This window comes from Carcharhinus amblyrhynchos, chromosome 6 (genome assembly GCF_965287045.1).
Source record: "Carcharhinus amblyrhynchos chromosome 6, sCarAmb.v2.hapA, whole genome shotgun sequence".
In the NCBI taxonomy this organism is placed as follows: domain Eukaryota; kingdom Metazoa; phylum Chordata; class Chondrichthyes; order Carcharhiniformes; family Carcharhinidae; genus Carcharhinus; species Carcharhinus amblyrhynchos.
The window spans coordinates 110307853-110330978 of NC_137329.1; the positions used below are offsets into that span (position 1 = coordinate 110307853).

At 43.8% G+C, this 23126-nt stretch overlaps 1 protein-coding gene across 2 annotated transcripts in view; it reads right to left on the minus strand.

Annotated features, from left to right (window-relative positions):
- The window catches only part of mgat4c (mgat4 family member C), a 96267-nt gene that overhangs the window by 49910 nt on the left and 23231 nt on the right, over nt 1–23126 (minus strand). For both annotated transcript variants that reach the window (XM_080191741.1, XM_080191742.1), the window contains exon 2: nt 12780–12883. In XM_080191741.1, coding sequence (XP_080047867.1) covers nt 12780–12813 — 34 coding nt within the window. In that variant the 5' untranslated portion in view covers nt 12814–12883. The remainder of the gene's footprint in view (nt 1–12779; nt 12884–23126) is intronic.

Sequence of the window (23126 nt, forward strand, 5' to 3'; positions counted from 1 at the left end):
TTTGTGCCATAACTAGCCTTTCGAAGCACTTCATAATGATGGATGTCAGAGCCACCGGATGGTAGTCATTAAGACACAGTGCCTGGTTTTTCTTTGGTTCTGGGAGTGGCAGAGTGTTTAACATTGCTGCCTCACAGTGCCAGGGACCCATGTTCAATTCCAGGCTTGGGTCACTGTCTGTGTGGAATTTACACGTTCTCCCCGTGTGTATTTCCTCCAGGCGCTCTGATTTCTTCCCACAGTCCAAAGATGTGCAGGTTGGATGGATTGGCCATGATAAATTGTCCCTTATTGTCCCAAGATGTGTAGACTAGAGGGATTAGTGGGGTAAATACATGAGGTTATGGGGATAGGGACTGGGTCAAGTACTCTGTCAGAGAGTCAGTGCAGATGTGATGGGCCAAATGGCCTCCTTCTACACTGTAGGGATTCTGTGATTCTTGGGTCCATAACCTTGGCCGTAGTCTTGAATGTTATGACATATCAAGTGTGTATCCATGTACTTTTTAAAGGTTGTGAGGTTTCCCGCCTCCATTGCCCTCCCAGATAATGCTTTCCAGACTCTCACTATCCTCTGGGTGAAAGGAATTTTCATCAAATTTGCTCTAAACCTCCTGCCCCTTCCTCTTAAAATGATGCCCCCTTGTTATTGACCCTTCAACTAAGGGAAGCTGCTTCCTATCCACATGCCTCATGATCTTACGCACCTCAATTAGGTCCCTCCTCAGCCTTCTTTGTTCTAAAGAGAATAACCCGAGCCTGTCCAGCTTCTCTTCATAGCTCAGATTCTCTATCCCAGGCAACATCCTGGTGAATCTCCTCTGCACCTTTTTGATTTGATTTGATTTACTATTGCCACATGTATTAACATACACTGAAAACCACTATTTTTTGCGCTCAAGATGTGGAGGTGCTGGCGTTGGACTAGGGAAAACACAGTAAGAAGTCTCACAACACCAGGTTGATAGCCAACTGATAGAGACTGATAGCCAAATTCCGCATGCATGAGGACGGCCTCAACCAGGATCTTGGGTTCATGTCACACTATCTGTAACCCCCACGACTTGCCTGGGCTTGCAACATCTCACTAACTGTCCTGTCTGGAGACAACACACATCTCTTTAACCTGTGCTTAACGCTCTCTCCACTCACGTTGTCTGTACCTTTAAGACTTGATTACCTGTAAAGACTCGCATTCCAACCATTATTTTGTAAATCGAGTTTGTCTCTTTATATGCCCTGTTTGTGAATAGAAGTCCTACTCACTGACAAAGGGGCAGTGCTCCGAAAGCTAGTGGCTTCTGCTACCAAATAAAGCTGTTGGACTTTAACCTGGTGTTATGAGACTTCTTACTGTGTTTTGTGCACAATACAGAGAAAGCATACCATTCATAGAGAAGGAAAGGAGGGAATGCAGAATGTATGTTACAGTCATAGCTAGGGTGCAGAGAAAGATCAACTTAACATAAGGTGGCACCATTCAAAAGTCTGATGGCAGCAGGGAAGAAGCTGATCTTGAGTTGGTTGGTACATGATCTTCTCCGGTGCAATGACATCCTTCCTATAATGAAGTGAGCAGAACTGCACACAGTACTCTAGCTATTACCTAACCAGGGTTTTGCACAGCTCCAATATAACCTACCTGCTCTTATAATCTATGTTACAACTGATGAAGGTATCTGCTCCACCCTATTAGCCAGTCCTGCCATCTTCAGAGATTTGTGGACAAGCAGATCCCTCTGTCTGACAAATACTTCCTTTTTAACATCTATCCAGTCCTCTTTGGAAAGTTACTACAGGTTCAACTCCTACCCTCCATTCAGTTTGTGCATTACAGCTCATAATAACTCCACGTATAAAAAAAACTCCTCATCTGCCCTAAGGAGCATAACTCCAGCTTTTCTCATTCTGTGGTTCCCTATCATTAGTATCCTTCTGATAAGAATCCCTACAGTGCAGAAGGAGGCCATTCGGCCCATCGAGTCTGCACCGACCACAATCCCACCCAACCCCTATCACCATAGCTCCATGTATTTACCCTGCTAGTCCTCCTGATACTAAGGAGCAATTTATCATGGTCAATCAATCTAACCTGCACATCTTTGGATTCGATAGATTTGATATGTTCAAAATCACACAGGTGCTGGACAGAGTAGACAGGGAGAAACTGATCCTGCTCGTAAACAAGAATGAGAGGGCACTGATTTAAAGTGATTTGTAAAAGAAGCAAATGTGTAATGAGAAAAAACTTTTTCACAGAAAGAGTGGTTCACGTCTGGAATGTACTGCCTGGAAGTATGGTGGGAGATAGGTTCCAATGAGGCATTCAAGAGGGCATTCGATGATAACTTTAATAGATAAAATGTGTAGGGGCATTGGGGAAAAAGGGCAAGAGAATAGCTCATTTGGAGAGCCAGTGCAGACCTGATGGGCCAAATGGATTGGTCGTGATAAATTGCCCCTTTGCGTCATGAGATGCGTAGGTTAGAGGAGATTAGCAGGGTAAATACCTGAGGTAATGGGGATAGAGTTTGGGATACTCTTTCGGAGGGTTGGTGCAGGCTGGATGGGCTGAATGGCCTGCTTCTGCACTGTAGGGATTCTATGATTCTATGAAAATGGGAGATAAAGAACTCGTGAATGTGATGAGAAGGGGTACAGCAGCATCCTGCCTGCGTTACTGGACCAATAATCCGGAGACAAATTCAATTCCCACCAGAGCAAACGGGGAACTCAAACTCAGCTTATGTCAAATCATTGCGAATTTAATTGCCTTTGGAATTAAAACAAAAGAAATAGTGACCACGAAATGCCAGAGTGTCATAAAAGCCGGTTCACTATTAGGAAACGGAATTTGTTGAGCTTGCCCTGTCTGGCCTATATATATGTAACTTTCAAAGCACAGTAAAGTGATTGACTCCTAACTGCCCTCTGAAATGGCCTGGCCAGCCCTCAATTGTATTCAAGAAAGCAGCTCACCGCCACCTTCTCAAGGGCTATTACAGATGGGCATTAACAGCTGGTTTTGACAGCAACATCCACATCCCCCTACATGAGTGGGGGTAAAAAAAGCAATCGCCTCAGCTTGCGACTTTATTCATTCCTCCTTGGGTGCTGCCAATTGGTGTGCAATAGGTTAACTTTTACTCGGAAACACTTAGTACAAACAGCAGCACATGCCTACATTTGTAGCCTGGCATTGTGACATCTCTGACAAATACTCTAAATTACTTGCTGACAGCGTCGGGTGCAGTGGGAAGCTGATTATTAGTACAGTCAGGCTCCCTCCTGCCTTTGCCACACAGAAATTTACTGCAATAGTGTTGTGACGTTAAAAGAGGGGAAAGAAAGGCATTAATTCTACTTCATACAAATGTTCTGCTATCAGCAGTGACATTGCAGTTTAAGTTACAGTTAAAACATGCCAATAACAATAGGCAGCACAAGTCAGAATGTTCCTTTTGTGCGTGGTGTGTCTGCCCAGAATATGGTCATAAAATTGTGCAGACAATTTAAACACATCATATTTCCTACAATTCTTCACACAAATGACTTATTTTCTCTATTTATTTGCACCTTGTGGGGAATTTATCTCCTAGGATTCATTATCGTTTTGGTTAATCAAGTCTCAAATCATCTTCCTCTCAGAAAATGATTCTGTGCTCACTGCATTTCACACAGAATATAGATCTCACCACATTCACCACAGACATAATGAATTTCCAGCATGCACATTCACAAAATAATGATGAATATCTTTCTAACATTCTCCAACATTCTGCTTCCAATTGGATATCCCCACTGGGATAATTACCTGTTCTCAATCTTTTCATTGGGAATGGTCGATGGAACATTGGCCATCTAAATTTTTCTGCCTCCCTCACCCATTGCAACCTCTCTCCTTACAAACTTTCCACCCTTCGCTCCCTCAGGGCCAACCCTGACATTGTCATCAAACCTGCCGATAAAGGGGGTGCTGTCAGTCATCTCGCAGAGGCTGAGTGCCAATTCTCAGATACTTCCTCTTACCTTCCCATGGATCATGACCACACCATTGAACATCAAGCCATTATCTCCAACACCATCATCAACCTCATTTCCTCTGGATGCCTTTCCCCCCACAACTCCTAATCTCACAGTCTCCCAACCCTGGACAGCCCGCTTCTACCTACTTCCCAGAATCCACAAAAAGGACTAACCTAGTAGGCCCATTTTGTCAGCATGCTCCTGCCCTGAAGTTCCCTGAAGTTGCCCTGCTCCTGAATTTATTTCCTCTTACCTTGACTCCATCCTTTGGTCCATTCCCTCCCCACCTACATCTGGGATTCCTCTCATGCCCTGCGTCATATTGACAGCTTCCAGTTCACATGACCTAACCGCCTCTTATTACCATGGATGCACAATCTCTGTACACCTCCATCCCACACCAGGACAGCCTGAGAACTCTTTGCTTCTTTCTTGAAAAGAGACCTGAACAATTCCTATCCACCACCACTCTTCTCTGCCTGACTGAACTCGTTCTATCTCTCAACAAGTTCTCCTGAGCTTCGACAAAGGGTCGTCTCTATTCAGAACATCAGCTCTTTTCTCCCCTTACAGATATTGCCAGATTTGCTGAGATTTTCCAGCATATTCTATTTTGGTGAATATCTTTCTTGAGGATTCATGTTCAGTTTAATCCTTGCCGACTGCGGATGCGAGGATTTTAATGCCGTCTTTAAATTTGAAAGAAATTGTAGTCTGGAGAGGAAATAGATGTGACTTAAGCAGTGCCATCAGTTGTGTGTCTCACGTAGTGTGGGGTACATCTATTTTCCAAAGCATTCGCACTTAATATTTTATGAGCCCAATATTGGCCCTCGCCACCACAAAGAGACAAATTATTACTTTTCATTTAAGTAGACGTTCAGTGCAAAGTAATTGATTGGGGCCACTCTTAGAAAGGGATGACATTTCGAGTATATGATTGCACTACCAAGTATTCTGTAACTCATCTTGTTATTTATTGCCTCATGAAAGGCTAGTGTTAGTAAGCAGCCAATCTACTCTTGACAGGCACACAAATTAAACCCAGTTTACAAGCAATTTGCATCTCATTAGATCCAAATCATAATACAACATTAAGAAAGTAATTTCATGAAGAATTATAAATTGGCTGCAGATGCGTGTAATTTTTTTTTCTGGAGGATCTGGTGGAGTACAGCACAAAAGGAACTCATTAGCGTCTTGTCTTGGGGAGAGCTGCATCTGTATTAGCTGCATCTTGGTCTTTATTGAGTCACAAATCTGTTAAAGTTCAGCTGCATAAAGTCAATCCAAAATTTAATTAAAGCGGGTCCTTTTCTCTCTCCCGGCATATAAATCTGTTCTATTGATGTTTTACTAGTTTCGGTAGCAGGGAACCTGATGAAGACAACGGTTGTCAAGATTATGCATGTCTGTAGCTGTAAAACCATGATATGGACGTTGCAGTAGTTTGATGGGGCAAACTATCTGTTGAGTTTTAAATTATAGCTTCAGATAAATCCATGGCTTTGTTATCTCCGGAGCTGGACTATTCCAACTTTCCATCTTGCAGCCCAGCTCACTCTAAATTGTGTTTCCTGTGACCTAACTTGCAACAGGTCCCATTTACCCAAGTGTTCGCTCACCTACATTAGCTCCAAGCTCACCAATGGCTCAACTTTAAAATTCTCAATCTTTTTTTCTCCAAATTTCTCCATCTCGATGTACTCTTCCAGCCCTACAAACCGCTTCCCTCCGCCACCCCTGGGAACTCTGCTCCCCTCCAATTCTTAATTCTCCCACTTGCTCAGTTTTAATTCCTTCACTGAGGGGGCGATGACTCCGAAACTCCGGAATAAACTTCCTGAACCTCTCCTTGGAGATGCTCCCTAATACCCCTTTTACCCAAGCTTTTCATCTGCTCCGATATTACTTTTTGTGGCGTGGTGTTAAATTCTGTCAGGGGCAGCAGGGTGGCACAGTGGTGAGCACTACCGCTGCATAGCACCAGGGACCTGGTTTCAATTCCAGCCTTGGGTGACTCTCTGTGTGGAGTTTGTACATTCTTCCCCGTGTCTGTCTGGGTTTCCTCCGGGTGCTCTGGTTTCCTTCCGCACTCCAAAGATGGGCAGGTTAGGTGAATTGGCCATGCTAAATTGCCCCTTAGTGTCAGGGGGACTAGCAGGTGGGGGTTATACAAAGAACAAAGAAAATTACAGCACAGGAACAGGCCCTTTGGCCCTCCAAGCTTGCACCGACCAGGTTGCCCGTATGAACAAAAGCCCCCTACCCTGCCAGGGACCATATCCCTCTAATCCCAACCTATTCACCCCCCTCACCAGCAGAGTTCCAGCTATCCACCACCCTCTGTGGAAAAAACTTGCCTCATACATCTCCTTTAAACCTTGCCCATTGCACCTTATGGGGTTAGGACTTGGGTGGAGTGTGATCGGTGCAGACTCAATGGACCAGATGGCCTCCTGCACTGTAGGGATTCTATGATTCAATGATAATGCTCCCATGAACCATCTTTGCGCTTTTTAAAACTCATTCTTGGGATGTGGGTATCACTGGGCTGACCAGAATCTATTGCCCATCCTAATCTGCCCTTCAGCTGAAGGCTTGCTGGGCCATTTAAGATTCAACCACATTGGGCCGGGCCTGCAATCACAGTTGGCCAGACCGGATAAGGATGGCAGATTTCCTTCCTGAAAGGAATCAGGTAGATTTTTATGATAAAAACCCCTTTAAATCCAAGGTGTTATTGAATTTAAATTTAACCATCTTCCGTGGTGGAATTTGAACCCCAGTCCCCTGGTCTCTGGATTATAGAGTCATAGAGGTTTACAGCATGCAAACAGGCCCTTCGGCCCAACCTTTCCATGCCACCCAGTTTTTACCACTAAGCTAGTCCCAATTGCCCAGATTTGACCCATATCCCTCTACATGCATCTTACCCATGTAACTATCTAAATGCTTTTTAAAATACAAAATTGTAGTCGCCTCTACTACTACCGCTGGTAACTCGTTCCAGAAATTCACCATACTTTCAATGAAAAAAGTGCCCCCTGGACATTTTTGTGTCTCTCCCCTCTCACTTTAAACCTAGACTTTGTGACTGTACCATCACCTCCTCACATGTTAGTAGATCACAGTGTTGTACGAATGCAAGTTCTTGTTGAGCTAAAGGCAAGTTATATCTGCTTATTTAAGTACATAAAACTTCAAACATTTTTTGTTGTGGTAATTTATGTTAACATACTGCCTATTCTTTTTAATTAAAAAGCTCTACAAGAAAGATATTAAATATGACAGTAGACATCATTACCCATTTCTACAGCAGGATATTATATTTTGAATCACACATGAAAGCGGAAAGATTTTTTTTTCCCCATTTTACTCCTTTTCCTCTTGTGTAACGCAAGAAAAAAGATGATCCAAGAACAAACAGAATCTAAGCTAACCTCCTGGCCTGTGATGTTAATGGTTTGTTGCCAACCTGGCATGGTGGCACAGTGGTTAACACTGCTGCCTTACAACTCCAGAGACCTGCGTTCAATTCCCAGTGGGGTCACTGTCTGTGTGGAGTTTGTGCATTTTCTCCATGAGTGCATGGGTTTCCTCCAGTGCTCTCGTTTCCTCCCACAGTCCAAAGACGTGTGGGTTAGCTGCATTGGCTATGCTAACTTCCCCCTTAGTGTCCCCGAAAGAATAAGTTAGAGAAATTAGCAGGATAAATATGTGGGGTTATGGGGATAGGACCTGGGTGGGATTGTTGTCAGAGCAGACTCAATGGGCCGAATGGCCTCCTTTTGCGCTGTAGGGATTCTATGATTCCTAATTTCCAATTGCCAGCTGACTTCAGTTTAAAGACAGGGAATAAGATTGACTTTGCGGCACGGACACCTGAATGAACTGATACCTAGGCTGGAATTCTCTGGCCCTTCATGCTGGTGGAATTCTCCAGTTCTGCTGGCAGTGGATTCCCACCAGCGTGGGGTGACATCAATGGGACCAGGGAATCCTGCCACTAGCAAACAACACGCCACTTCTCGCCGGCTGGAAATACGCGGCTGGACGGCCAGAGAATCTCCCCTGACATGTTTGAAATCATGAGCAATATCTGGAGAATTTCATCCCTATGGACAAGGAAGATAGGCTTGTGATTTGAAGCAAGTTAGAAGGCGGAGTACAGAATGAATCCCTCACAAGGGGCCATCTGACCTCTCCTGCAAGTTTTAAAAATTGCTCATCCTCTTTCCTTATGCTCCCATTTGCTTTGTTTCTTTTCGTAAAAATTAGCTGATTAAGGATCCAGGGACAAAATACTTCAGCGTTTCAAGTGGACTCCCACTGGAATGGTGGCAAACTCTGACCTGGAGGCACTGGTGGGTCGAGTTTCCAAAGGGTCTTCTTCATGAATGAGGGGCCTTTTTAAAATGTTATTTATTTGTCACAACTAGACCTACATTAACACTGCAATGGAGCTACTGTGAAAGTCCCCTCGTCACCACACTCCGGCGTATGTGCGGGTACACTGAGGGAAAATTTAGCATGGTCAATGCACCCGGCCTGCACATCTTTGAACTATGGGAGGAAACCAGAACAACTGGAGGAAATCCATGCAGACACAGGGAGAATGTGCAAACTCCATACAGACAGTGACCCAAACTGGGAATCGAACCTGGGTGAGCCACTGTGCTGCCCTCTGTCCCTACACAGCTATTAATTGTAAAAGAATGGAAAATAGAATGGGCTGGGGCCTGATCATGTAAAAAAATCTTGCATTGATATAGCACCATTCACCATCAAAAGGACCTTTCAGCCAATTATTTTGAAACATAGTCACATGGTAGGCAATCTGTGCCTAGCAAAGATTCTTCAAGCAGCAATGTGATTATGAACTGATAATCTGTTTTTAAGTGCTGTTGGTTGAGGGATAAATATTAGCACAGAAATTGTGGCAAATTCCCTGCTCTTTGCAGTGAAATCATTTACATCGGTTCATCCGGCAGTTAGGATCTTCAGTTGCAAGCAATAACAGAATTAACTACACAAAATAAATCAAAGAAAACTATTTAATAAAGAAACTTCATTACACCAAGACTTGGGCCACCCAACTCCCAATTCGCTTTCCATTTATACCGAGTCAGCTGACCCTCACATCTTTTGCCATTGGCTACATTGTCTATGGGGTCAGTTGGTCAGCTGACCCTCCCAGCATGCTACCATTGGTTACATTGTGACAGATTCCAATGTGATCATTGCTTACTTTTTAACAGTATCCACCTAAAAAGGCTGATGATTGCTTAACTATTTACTCTGAAAAAAAAGGGGTCCTTGTGCATGAGTCGCAAAAACCCAGCTTGCAGGTGCAGCAGGTGGTCAGGAAGGCTAATGGGATGCTGGCCTTCATAGCGAGGGGGATTGAATATAAAAGTAGGGAGGTCTTGCTGCAGCTGTATAGGGCATTGGTGAGGCCGCAGCTGGAGTACTGTGTGCAGTTTTGGGCGCCGCACCTGCGCAAGGATATTTTGGCCCTGGAGGGAGTGCAGAGGAGGTTTACTAGGCTGATACCGGAGTTGAGGGGATTGAGCTATGAGGAGAGGCTGAATAAACTAGGCTTGTACTCGTTAGAGTTTAGAAGAATGAGGGGAGATCTCATTGAGACGTATAAGATGATGAATGGGATGGATAGGATAGAGGTGGAGAGACTCTTCCCGCTCAAAAAAGACAGTAGGACTAGGGGGCACAGCCTCAAGATAAAGGGGAGGCGGTTTAGAACGGAGTTGAGGAGGAACTTCTTCACTCAAAGGGTGGTGAATCTCTGGAATTCTCTGCCCGTTGAAGTGGTGGAGGCTGCCTCGCTAAATATTTTTAAGAAGCGGGTTGATGGGTTCTTGATAAGAGAGGGGATTAAGGGTTATGGGGAGAGGGCGGGAAAGTGGAACTGAGCCACAACAGATCAGCCATGATCTTATTGAATGGCGGGGCAGGCTCGAAGGGCTAGATGGCCTACTCCTGCTCCTATTTCTTATGTTCTTATGTTCTTAAAATGGCACCACTCATGCAGCACTCCCTCAATACTGCACTGGTGTGTTGGCCTAGGTTTTCTGTTTAATGTCTGGAGTGAAACTTGAACCCCAATCTTCAGACTTGAAGGTGAAAGTGCTCCTGGTTGGGACACAGTGATCACAGTTCAGAGTTCCCAAGCCCTAACCTTACAGGAACTAAATTTGGGAGGCCTGTACACTGAGGGAGAAGAGATCTCTTGAATTATGGGAGTAGATCATACCTGGATGGTACAGAAGAAGAATGATTTCCATTCTGTTTGAGCCACTATTCTTCCATTATTAGGGCACCCTGACACTTGTCCCAGTCCAGAAACCAGAGTCTGGATATCCCAGTATCTGGGGTTACTATGGTATGAGTTTCTGACATCCCCACACAAATTGGTGTCCCGTTTCTGACCTAACAGATCCCTACAAAATCATCACTGGATGACACCAGTGAGCATAATCCTGTTTAATGTGCCTGCAGAATTTAGCAGCCAGGTCAGGTCTCATCATCAGTACCCTTTTGATAAATTAGGCAGAATTAGAGACATTCGTTGGAATTCTAACACCTTGCCTGCCATGGAATCTGAGCTGGCAAGAGGCAGACAACGGAAATATTCATTGACGTCGGGTGGGAATTTCTGGCCTTGCTCGAGTGGGATCATAAAATCCCGCTCTATGGGTGGAATTGTCCTTGTGCTTCCTCCCTCCCCCCCTTCATACCCCCCCAGTAGTGTTTTGCAGCAGTGGAGGTGGCCCACCATTGGCCAGCCACCTGATCTATCAATGGGGTTTCCTGTTCTATGCACCCCCTGCCGCAGGTTTCCCAGGAAACCTGCATCGGGGATTCACCGTCGGCTGGCCAAGAAGATCCCACCAGTGGGAATGGTCTGAACATAAGGTGGGATTTTTCCAGCCGTGTTCACCCGAAGTTGGGAAAATCCTGCCCGAGGACAACAGGCCTTTCCATGGTGTATGCCCTGCCCGCCACAAGGCAGGTGGGAGGGTAAAATTCCACCCGTTGACTCCAATATTTACTGGCACAGGATTTCCAAGTGGGGAGATGAACTCTGGTTGGTTTCTCCCAACGCTGTGGAAATTTAACTCCATCATGTACATTTTCCTTTAAAAACAGGTCAGGGAGTCAGCCCAATTGACAAGCTTATTGACTCCCAGTCATGCAGGGAACATTGCAAAGGAGACTGTAGCCCAGCGGCAGGTTGATTTCTTGCAAAGGTTCAATAAATTGATCCCAGGGTTGAGACGATTGTCCCGTGATGAAAGGCTGAATAAATTAGGTTCTCTGAAGTTTAGAAGAATGAGCAGTGTTCTCATTGAAGCAGAAAGGAGTTTAACATTGACAGATAAAACACAGGGACACAGTCTATGGATAAAGCCCACCAAGGCCTCTACTTTCTCAGAATACTAAAGAAATTTGCCATGTTCACTTCAACTTCACCAACTTTTATAGATGCACCACAGAAAACATTCTTTCTAGTTGTATACAGCTTGGTATGGCTCCTGCTTTGTCCATGACTGCAAGAAACTACAAAGAGTCGTGAACAAAGCCCAATCCGTCACTCACACCAGCCTCCCATCCATTGACACTGTCTACACTTCCTGCTGCCTCGGAAAAGCAACCAGCATAATCAAGGACCCCATTCACCTCGAACATTCTCTCTTCCACCTTCTTCCATCAGGAAAATGATACAAAAGTCTGAGGACACATACCAACCGTCTCAAGAACAGCTCCTTCCCTGCTGCCACCAGACTTTTGAATGGACAGACCTTGCATTAAGTTGATCTTTCTCTACACCCTGACTACAGCTGTAACACTACATTCTGCACTCTCTCCTATCCTTCTCTATGTACGGTCTGTGTAGTGCATGAGAAGCAATAGTTTTCACTGTATGTTAATACATGTGACAATAATAAATCCAATCAAATCAAATCAAAAATCAGTTTGAATTCAGATGAGGAGAAATAACTTCTCTCAAAGAGCTGTGAAACTTTTAGACTCTCTGCCTCAGATACTCCATTATTGAATATATTTAATGTTGAGATTGGCAGGTTTTTAGTCTCTCAGAGAACCACAGGATATGGGGAGAGGACGGGAAAGTAGAGGTCAAAGCCCAAGCTCAGCCATTATCGTGTTGAATGGTAGAGCAAGTTCAACGGGCCATATTGTCTATGTTAAATCCTGTCACACCAAGGCTTCTCTCCAATAGCCACTCCACAGCCAGGTGTCAGGGAGCACAGCTCTTTATTATGTCTAACACACTCCACACTCTAAATGTTGACTGTCCACACAGGGTGGTTCCAACCAGCTCACCCTGCATCCGAGGCCACTTGGTACTATGCCCCAACATCCATAATAGTCCATTCCTGCTCCTATTCCTTGAGTTATTGTGTGCTTGCACCTCTGCCTGGTGGTCAGGAGGACCGTGTTGGGTACAGTGTGTGTTGGAGGCTGGTGGGATGATAGGCTGAGAAAGATCAGGGCCAGGTTAATGATGGTGAGGAGGATGCGGTGACTGTGGGGGGTTAGGCATTTGGGATAGACTCCAATGGAGTAAACCAAATCTGGTTGGGATGAAGCGATCAGAAAAAAGAGTTCCTCCCCCCTCCTGAGCTGCTGTTGACCGCCATTAAGCCTGAAACAAACAATAAAATCTTAGGTTTGCAGCTTCAGTAAAATAGTTAAATTGAGCAGCTCACCTCCTGAGAGCAGGTTAGTCGCCTGTCCCCCCATTTAGTCTCTGTTAGAACCAGAAGCAGATAGGGTCGAGGTGGAAAATCAGGATAGTGCGGATATTGGAGATCTGAAATAAAATCAGAAAATGCTGGGTAAACTCACCAAGTCAGGCAGAATCTGTGTTCGATGTGGGTTGACTTTGGGTTTGAAATTTTCAAAATCTTCAACATCCCATGAGACCCAACTCTACTGGGGTTTTGTGGATTTAAAATTAATCCTGTTATTAAAATTTGATGGTACATTTTCATGTAAAGCTGCTTCAAAAACATATCCTTTGCTTTGTTCTGTGTTTTACACTTCACCCATTCTTGCAAACAGTCAATGCTAATAATATCGGCAAGACTTGATGGCACTATTAGGCAAAAGAAATGAAAATGCACAGTTAGTGTTAAATTACTTATTGATTGAATAAAAGTGTTCAATAATCAACAGAGATGGATACAAAGAAGCTAAAAATGATGATGGGTTTTTTTTAGAAGGGTGGCACGGTGGCACAGTGGTTAGAACTGCTGCCTCACAGCACCAAGGTCCCAGGTTCAGTTCCGGCCTCGGGTCTGTGTGGAGTTGGCATGTTCACCCCTTGTCTGCGTGGGTTTCCTCTGGGTTCTCCCGTTTCCTCCCACACTCCAAAGATGTGTGGCTTAGGACGGTCTCAACCGGGATCTTGGGTTCATGTCGCACTATCTGTAACCCCTATGATTTGCCTGGGTTTGCAAAACCTCACTTACTGTACTGTCTGGCGACAATACACATCTCTTTAACCTATGCCTAACGCTCTTTCCACTCACATTGTCTGCATCTTAAAGACTTGAATAGCAGGTTAGTTGTAAAGACTCACATTCTAATCAGTAATCTGTAAACTGTGTGTGCTGTTATATGCTCTGTCTGAGACCAGAACTCTTCATTTGCCTGACGAAGGGGCAAACCCCGAAAGCTTGTGGGTTTACTATCAAATAAATTGGTTGGACTTTAACCTGGTGTTGTGAGACTTCTTACTGTTTTATTAGGTGTATTGGCCATGGTTAATTGCCCATTAGTAGGGGCAGGGGGATTAGCAGGATAAATACGCCGGGTGATGGGGATAGAGCCTGGGTGGAATTGTTGTCGGTCAGACTCCATGGGCTGAATGACCTCCTTCTGCACTGTAGGGATTCTATGAGGGGGGTATCTCATTGAAACTCACAGATTACTGAAAAGCCTGTATAGTATGAATGTAGGAAAGCTGTTTCCTTTAACAGGAGAAACTAGGATCCGAAGACACAGCTTCAGAGTAAAGGGATGACCCATCAGAACTGAGGTAAGGAGCAATTTCTTCAGCCAGAGGGTGGTGAATCTGTGGAATTCATTGCCACAGAAAGCTGTGGAGGCCAGGTCATTAAGTATATTTAGGTCAAAGATCGATAGATTCTTGATTAATAAGGAGATCAAAGGTTAAGGAATAAAGGTGGGAGAATGGGCTTGAGGAACAGATCAACAATGATTGAATGACAGGGCAGACCTGATGGGCCAAATGGTCTAATTCTCTCCTATATCTTATGGTCTTATGTTAATCACAATGGTTTTCTAAAATTTTTGAATTTTAAAATGAATATGAATGATAAGGTCTTGCATTTTCTCCTAAACTTCTATTTTTTTCTCCTCCTCAAAGCTCTTATAAGCTATTTCCACTGATCAGTAAGTTGCTAAGCAATTGCATACATTTAATAGCATTAAGAGGTAGAAAATCAGAACAGAATCCATAATAAAATTTAAGAAACAAGTGGATCACCACTTCAAAAATTCCAAAAAAAGCGTGTGAGGAGAAAGGAAGTGAGGCAAGTATACTGTCAATGGACCGAATAACCACCTTCTGTTCTATAAAATGTTGTTATCTTGTGACTGCCCCTACGGGGCCATTTCCCAAGCAGAGGTTCCCTTCTGCATTGTACCCAAGTCCGGGGAGAGCAAGCGTTTATAGACTATTCAACTGCAGGGGTTCCTCGGCTGAGTCCAAGTCTGTCCTCCCTCAACCTCTGAGCAACACAGTTTCCAGCAGCAGGCATTGACTAGTGAATAGGAGTGTGCTCCCTTCCTGATATTCTCCTTCTCAGCCAGCCAATGCTGAGCCAATTGTCGAACACCTTCTGCTACCCTGGCAGAGCTCAGCTAAATTAGCATAGAATTGAAAGTAGGACGTGCTGCTTAGCTGAGCCCGATGATACAACAATTGTATCAACTGAGCCAGCACGAGAAACACAGGCTTCGAGCAGATATAGTCTACTTGGCAAGACTTCGCTTGACTGACAAGTATAGGCACAATAAATGGTCAAATAAAGCTAATTAGCTCTCGTCGACTCCCCTCACATTATCCAGTGAAGTTGGTTTACTAGTTGGATGTCTCTTGTGGTGCCTATTACTTGCCAAAGTGATTCACTAATGAAGCCCTAGGTGCTCACATCAGAAGACTTGCCAAGGTCTGTTTCAACATATGATCATGTTCCTTCACCTTTACTGAAATAAAAAACCCAACTCACAGCAATTTTGGCAGTAGAACATCGATCCTTTGCAGCCAAGTGCAAAATATTACACAATAGAAATTCTGTTTGTACCACAGTTTCTACCCCGCAACACCAAAGAGGAGGTCTAAGGTGGTTATTTTGGGGGCAATTTTAATGCTACCCATCTAGTGGAAACCAGGATAGTGGATAGTGAATATCAGTCAGCCCCCTCATCCGCCAATGCACCAATCCCACTATCTTCAATTCATAGAGTCATAGAATTCCTACAATGCAGGAGGAGGCCATTTGGCCCATTGAGCCTGCACCAACAACAGTTCTGAGCCCTAGCTCCATAACCCTATGTATTTACCCTGCTAATCTCTCTGAGACTAAAGAGCAATTTAGCATGGCCAATCAACTTAACCTGCACAACTTTGGACTGTGGGAGGAGACTGGAGCATCTGGAGGAAACTTACGCAGACATGGGGGAATGTGTAAACTCCACACAGACAGTGACCTGAGACCAGAATTGAACCCAGGTCCCTGGCGCTGTGAGGCAGCAGTGCCATCCACTGTGCCACCATGCTCCCTTTTGTAATTGCTAATTTCTCTCATGAGAAAGGGCATTGGTGTGCAGTTGCCATGAACTTTCTTTAAATATGCAGATCAGAGTCCGGTGAGGTCATCAGGCCCCAAATGTAATTTTACCTATGGCCTGATTGGTCGGGGGGAGACATTGTGGCTTTCCTGCCAGATCAGCTCAGTGGAAAGAGAATCCAGGAAGGAAGTGTTTTTTTCTTGTGGGAACCAATGGCTATTCGGATTGAACCTGTAGTGTAAAAATTGGAGTGCAGTCAACCCTTTCAAGGGAATTTCTATTTTGAGTTCCTGGTGCTGGAGGGATAGTCCAGAACTGGGGGTCATGCCTTGAGGATAAAGGATAAGCCTTTTAGGACTGAGCTAAGGAGAAACGTTTTCACCCAAAGAGTGATGAATCTGTAGAATTCACTGCCACAGAAAGTAGTTGAAACCAACAGTGTGTGATTTCAGGAAGAAATTAGATATAGCTCCTGGGACTAAAAGAATCAAGGGATATGGGGGTTTATCCCCCTTACTGTCAAGGGGATAAACAATAATTTCAGCATCTTTCACGTCCTTGGACATATGACACTGTGCCATTAAGAAGTGTATTTTTATCATGTTTGCATATTTATCATGTTTCTTGTAAGGGGTATGTTTAAAATTCAGCTGTATTACATGGTGCAGATTTGTCTACACCAGGTAGCTCACACACTAAGAATGCAGGTTAATGGCTGATTTTAGCTTGGGATGTGTTTATTTTGTAATCTAAGTAGTGTATTTTTGTTTATTTTGGTGTTTCTCCTGGGGTTTCTGAGTAGAGTTGGTTGACAGAGACAGGGTCATGTGAATGGGTAATGATCAAAATGAAATGTCAGAGCAGGCTCAAAGAGCTGAATGGCCTACTGTTACATATATTTTCCAAGTTCTTATGTTTCTATGAGTGGTCTCGCAGGCTCTTAATGATAAGGCCAGGGTTTTCCTTACACCTTTAAAAGCTCTTTTGCAACTACAGCAGGCACTCCTCCCTATTTTTACAGGCCACAGCTTTAAAGCCAAGAGTTTTCACCATTCTCAGCAGAAAGAAGCTTTCTATATGTCAACTTGGTCCATTTGAAATGGTTGCCAATTGCAATCTGTGTGAAGTATCATAGCAGCTGAATCTAACTACTTGAAACTACTATGATCTCATTGAACAAGTCAACCCATCCCCAAGGATTTCAAATCTAATCACTGTCTGACGCAAAAAAGGCAAACTCAGACTGTGATTTGACCTTAAAATGGTCAAGAGAACAATAAATCCAGAAAAGTAACCATTTTTCACAACCCAAGCACTGCTGATATCATTTTATGACTCCACAGTCCTCACTGAAACCAAGCCAGAAAGATGAGACTGCAGACATTCTGAAGTTTCGTAATAAAATTTACACATATGTCAACTTTACATTTCTTTGAGGCAAAAAAAACAATTCTAGGTCCCGAGCATCTTCAGCTTCACCGATGGCTTTCCCTCCATCGTGAAGTCAGAGATGGGGGTGCTTTCTCTTGATTGCACAATGTTCAGTCATTACTCCTCAGATATTGAAACAGTCCATGTCTGCATGCAGCAAGAGCAGCACCCACCACCACCTCCCCCCACCCCACTATGATTCCCATGGTGTGGGATGGGTAAATTCCACCCTCAGTGTCACACTAATAGGTGGCATTGTCATTGTTGAGTATTCCACTATCAACATTCTAGGATCTTGCCGTTGACCAGAAAGATAACTTGGCAGCCATGTATAAACTGTGGCAACAAGAGCAGTTCAAAGGTTGGGTATTCTTTGGCAAATAACTCATTTTCTGATTCCCAAAGCCTGTCCACAAGTCAGGAGCATGATAGAATACCTCAATGAGTGCAATCCAACAAACACTCAAGAAGCTTGACATAATTAAGGACAAGGCAAGCCACTTGATTGGCATCCATCCACCAACTTAAGCATTCACTCCTTCCACCACTGGCATATCGTGGCAACAGTGTGTTCCATCTACAAGATGCACTGCAGCCATCCACCAAGGCACTCAGCTCAACAGCACATAATATAAGGACGTAAGATCTAGGATCAAGAGTAGGCCATCTGGCCCCTCAAGCCTGCTCCACCGTTCAATAAGATCATGGCTGATCTTTTTGTTGACTCAACTCCATTTACCCACCCGTTCATCATAACCCTTAATTCCTTTACTATTCAAAACTGTATCTATCCTTGCCTTAAAAGCATTCAATGGGGTAGCCTCAACTGCTTCACCAGACAGGGAATTCCACAGATTCACAACCTTTAGGGTGAAGAAGTTCCTCTTCAACTCAGTCTTAAATCAGCTCCCCTTTATTTTGAGGCCATGCCCCCTACTTCTAGTTTCACCCACCAGTGGAAACAACTTCCTTGCTTCTATCTATTCCCTTCATAATCTTATATGTTTCTATAAGACCTCCCCTCATTCTTCTGAATTCCAATGGGTATAGCCCCAGTCCACTCAGTCGCTCCTCATAAGCCAACCCATCTTCCAAACCTGTACCTCTGTCATCCAGGACGTCAAGGGCAAGATACATGGGAACACATGGGAACATCCATCACAACTAATTTCTGGTTAAAAATAAAACCATCACTTGGTTTTAGGATTGAGATGACTTTGAAAACAATTTGAGGATCATTTTCACATTTTATGATGCCAATTGAATGATTCAAATTGAGTTGCAACCTTGGATCTCGTGCCTATGGCAGCTATTACATTTTGAAAGCAAGCGTTACTGTAATTGGAATAAATGACCTATGTGAGGATATTATTGCCTCAGGCCCCAGGTTTGACACGTTTGGGTTAGTTCAGACCAAACCAAATGCACTCACCTTTCCATCAATTCAAATAACCAGCCCGCTAATGACAATCTTTTCTAACATTTTAAATGTGTGTCAAGGAAATCGATTCTGAAAATTGAAATGAAATTCTGTTGTTAAATTTTGTTCTATCTCCAGGAAACTAGTGCTTTGATGTTCACTGGCTGCTCCATCTCCTGCCCCAGAACGACGCACTCTTCCTGTCACATAGTCATTGTCAGGGTCTTAATATTTTGCATGCTGATTATGCCTTACATAGACATGGATTTGATTCCTTCATGATGGTGACCTGTCCACATTAATGACATTTTCTAATGCTACTTGGGCGGCAGTTGGCACAGCGGTTAGCACTGCTGCCTCACGGTGCCAAGGATCCGGATTCAATTTGAGCCTGGGTGACTGTGTGGAATTTGTACATTCTCCATATGTCTGTGTGGGTTTCCACCAGATGCTCCAGTTTCCTCGTGCAGTCGAAAGATGTGCAGGTTAGATGGATTGGCCATGCTAAATTGATCCTGAAGGCGGAACTTTCCCGTCCCGCCTGCAGCAGAAAAGTAGCGGACGGGGGCGGACGTTGCAAAGGTCCATTGACCTCGGGTGGGATTTTCTGGCCTTTGGACAAGTGTGGCTGGAACGTCCTGCCCTCAGTATCCCAAGAGGTGAAGGTTAGGAGAATTAGCGAGATAAACACATGGGTTTATAGGGATGGGGTCTGGGCGGGCTGCTCTGTCAGACAGTCTGTGCAGAATCAATGGGCCAAATGACCTGCTTTTGCACTGTAGGGGTTTGATTTTATTCCATTCTATTTGGTTCTGATAGACTCCGCAGGCTGCAGTGAAAACACTAACGTCTTTAACATTGATCATTTTGAAAAGAAATCTAGTACACATAGCAGTAAGAATCAGCAACCTAATCCTAAAGTGACCCTGTTTGAATATACAAGTGGAGAAAAAAATTAATGTTGACAGAATTCCCGTGCAACTTTCACCCCCTGTTCCGCAGAAAGAACAGTCATTTGCAGGCTCTAAAAAGACTGAAATGACTGTACATTGTTTTGCTTGTTATTGATGTTATAACAGGTGTGATTATCTAGCGAAAAGACTAGCAGAATTTGTAATCAATTGTCAAATCTCCCCCAGCTTCCACTTATTGCTGTTCCAGCTGTTCTGCCCCCCCCGTTACGCAGTGCATAATTGAAGAATGGATGTTAACTCTGTTTTCTCCCCCTGTGGATGCTGCCAGACTTTCTGAGATTTTCCAGCATTCTCTGACTTGGTTTCAGATTCCAGCATCCACAGTATTTTGCTTTTATCCTAATTAACATTTCTGGGTCAGCCCTTTTATATTGGTCTGTTTAGCTGAACAGTTCATGTAGAGTTTATTTGCAGTCTTTGGAGTCTTGATAGCAATATTGGTTTGTGCAAAGATTGGCATACATATCCATTCGGCCAGTGCAAACTGTGTTCAAGGAATGATCCCTGCAGCCAAGGAAGTAGGCCTGGCACCCAAGCAAAATTGAGACTACTCACCAATGCCATGGCGTCTAATTTAGACCACTTGTTTCATCAGTAGTCGCCTCCAGGGAAATGTTAGATGCAAGGAGCTGGGTGCAAGGGTGGCACAGTGGCATAGTGGTGAGCACTGCAGTCTCACGGCATCAGGGAGCCAGGTTCAATTTTGACCTTGAGTGACAGTATGGGGTTTGCATGTTCTCACTGTGTCTGCATGCATTTCCTCCAGGTGCTTTGGTTTCCTCCCACAGTCCAAATATGCACAGGTTAGATGATTTGGCAATGCTAAATTGCCCCTTCATCTCTAAAGATGTGTAGGTTAAGGAGATGGGTCATGCTCAATTGCCCCTTCATCTCCAAATATGTGTAGATTAGAGGGGTTAGCAGGGTAAATGAGTGGGGTTACAGGGATAGGGCCTAGGTGGAATGTTCTATCGGTTGGTTGGGGCAGACTCAGTGGACTGAATGGCTTCCTTCTGCACTGTAGGAATGCTATGATTCTATGATGGATAAGAAGAATGGGAATAAAGTCACTGTGGACCATTTGCACCCCTGCTCAAATGCCTTGGAGCTGGGCAGAACATTCCTTGTCTATAAATGAAAACCGCTTGTGTTGAGAACTGATTGTAAGGCTATGCCGAGGGCACAAAAACCCAAGCAGAGCAATCTTGGCTCCTGCTATACTCAAAGCACAGTAAGAAGCCTCACAGCACCAGGTTAAAGTCCAACAGGTTTATTTGGTAGCAAAAGCCACTAGTTTTCGGAGCGCTGCTTTCGGAGTGCAGCGCTCCAAAGGCTAGTGGCTTTTGCTACCAAATAAACCTGTTGGACTTTAACCTGATGTTGTGAGACTTCTTACTGTGTTTACCACAGTCCAACACTGGCATCTCCACATCATGCTCAGAGCAGACAGAATTCAGGTAGTGGTTGCAAAACAAGCGTTAGGCCGTCAATCACATAGACAAAGTAGCCCGCAATGTGGGGTTGGGTGTATTTCTGATATGTCTGGATTATATAACAAATATTTCAAGTCTTTGTTTAATAACCAGCACAGCAGTCTTGGATTCTAATCAGTACACTAGTTCAACATCTGCTGAATGGCTCCAACATTTCTCCAAAGCTCACTCTATCCTGCATGATTTTTCACATGTGATTGATTGCAGTCACCATCTGGAATGTAAATGATATGTTTGCCAATGTAGAAATGTAATTTGTAAAATTAGAATTGCTAAGTCAGATGATTAAACTGTTCTTGACAAATACTGGTGAGCCAAAATAAGATATCCGCATAAAAATTCTTTTTTTGAATTTCTGATAACTGGCCATGTTAGTATATGCTGAGTGTAAAATAAGTGAAGAGAAAGGTAAATTAACTGAGGGTGATGGAACAAGCTGGTTGGTTCAGCGTTGAACTGAGGTGTTGCATCAAATCAAATCTCATGGGATCCAGGATGAGGTATCTAAATGGATATAAAATTGGCTTCTTGACTGAGGCCAGAGGGTGGTTGTAGAGAGTTGTTTTTCAAACTGGAGGCCTGTGACCAGCGGTGTGCCTCAGGGATCAGTGCTGGGCCCATTGTTATTTGTCATTTATATTAATAATTTGGATGAGAGTATAGGGGGCATGGTTAATAAGTTTGCAGACGACACCAAGATTGGTGGCATAGTGGACAATGAAGAAAGTTATCTCCAATTACAATGGGACCTTGATCAATTGGGCCAGTGCATTGACGAATGGCAGACGGAGTTTAATTTAGACAAATGCGAGGTGATGCATTTTGGTGGACTGAACCAGGGCAGGGCTTATTCAATTAATGGTAGGGTGTTGGGGAGAATTACAGAACAAAGAGATCTCAGTGTACATGTTCATAATTCCTTGAAAGTGGAGTCAGAGGTGGACAGAGTGGTGAAGAAGCATTCGGCATGCTTAGTTTCAAAGGTCAGAACATTGAATACAGGAGTTGGGACGTCTTGTTGAAGTTGTACAAGACATTGGTCAGGCCACACTTGGAATACTGTGTACAATTCTGGACACCCTATTATAGAAAGGATATTATTAAACTAGAAAGATTGCAGAAAAGATTTACTAGGATGTTACCGGGACTTGATAGATTGAGCTATAAGGAGAAGCTCAATAGACTGGGACTTTTTTCTCTAGAGCGTAGGAGGCTAAGAGGTGACCTTATAAAGTCTATAAAATAATGAGGGGCATAGACAAGGTAGATAGTCAATACCTTTTCTCAAAGGTAGGGGCGTCTAAAATTAGAGGGCATAGATTTAAAGTGAGAGGGGAGAGATAAAAAAGTGGCCAAAGGGGCAACTTTTTCACACAGAGGGTGATGAGTGTCTGGAACAAGCTGCCAGAGGTAGTAATAGAGGTGGGTACAATTTTATCTTTTAAAAAGCATTTAGGTAGTTACATGGGTACGATGGGCATAGAGGGATTGGGCCAAATGCAGACAGTTGGGATTAGTTTAGGGATTTTAAAAAAGGGGCAGCATGGACAAGTTGGGCTGAAGGGCCTGTTTCCCTGCTGTAAATCTCTATAACTCTATGACAGTATAAACTAATGCAGCAATTTTAAGTAACAGACAACTGATCTTTCATCGTGTGGAGATGCCAGCCTTGGATTGAGGTGGGCACAAAAAGAAGTCTCACAACACCAGATTAAAATCCAACAGATTTAGTTGGTAGCATGAGATTTTGGAGCACTGCTCCTTCATCAGGTGAGTGGAGTGAATCTTTCATAAATCATTTATACGATCTATTCTACAAAGTATTATTTTGAAGTTGTATTTCCTTTACTCTGATAAACTACTTGTCAATTTCAAAGCAATTTCATAAATTCTAAATCAGCCTAGTAGTGATCTCAG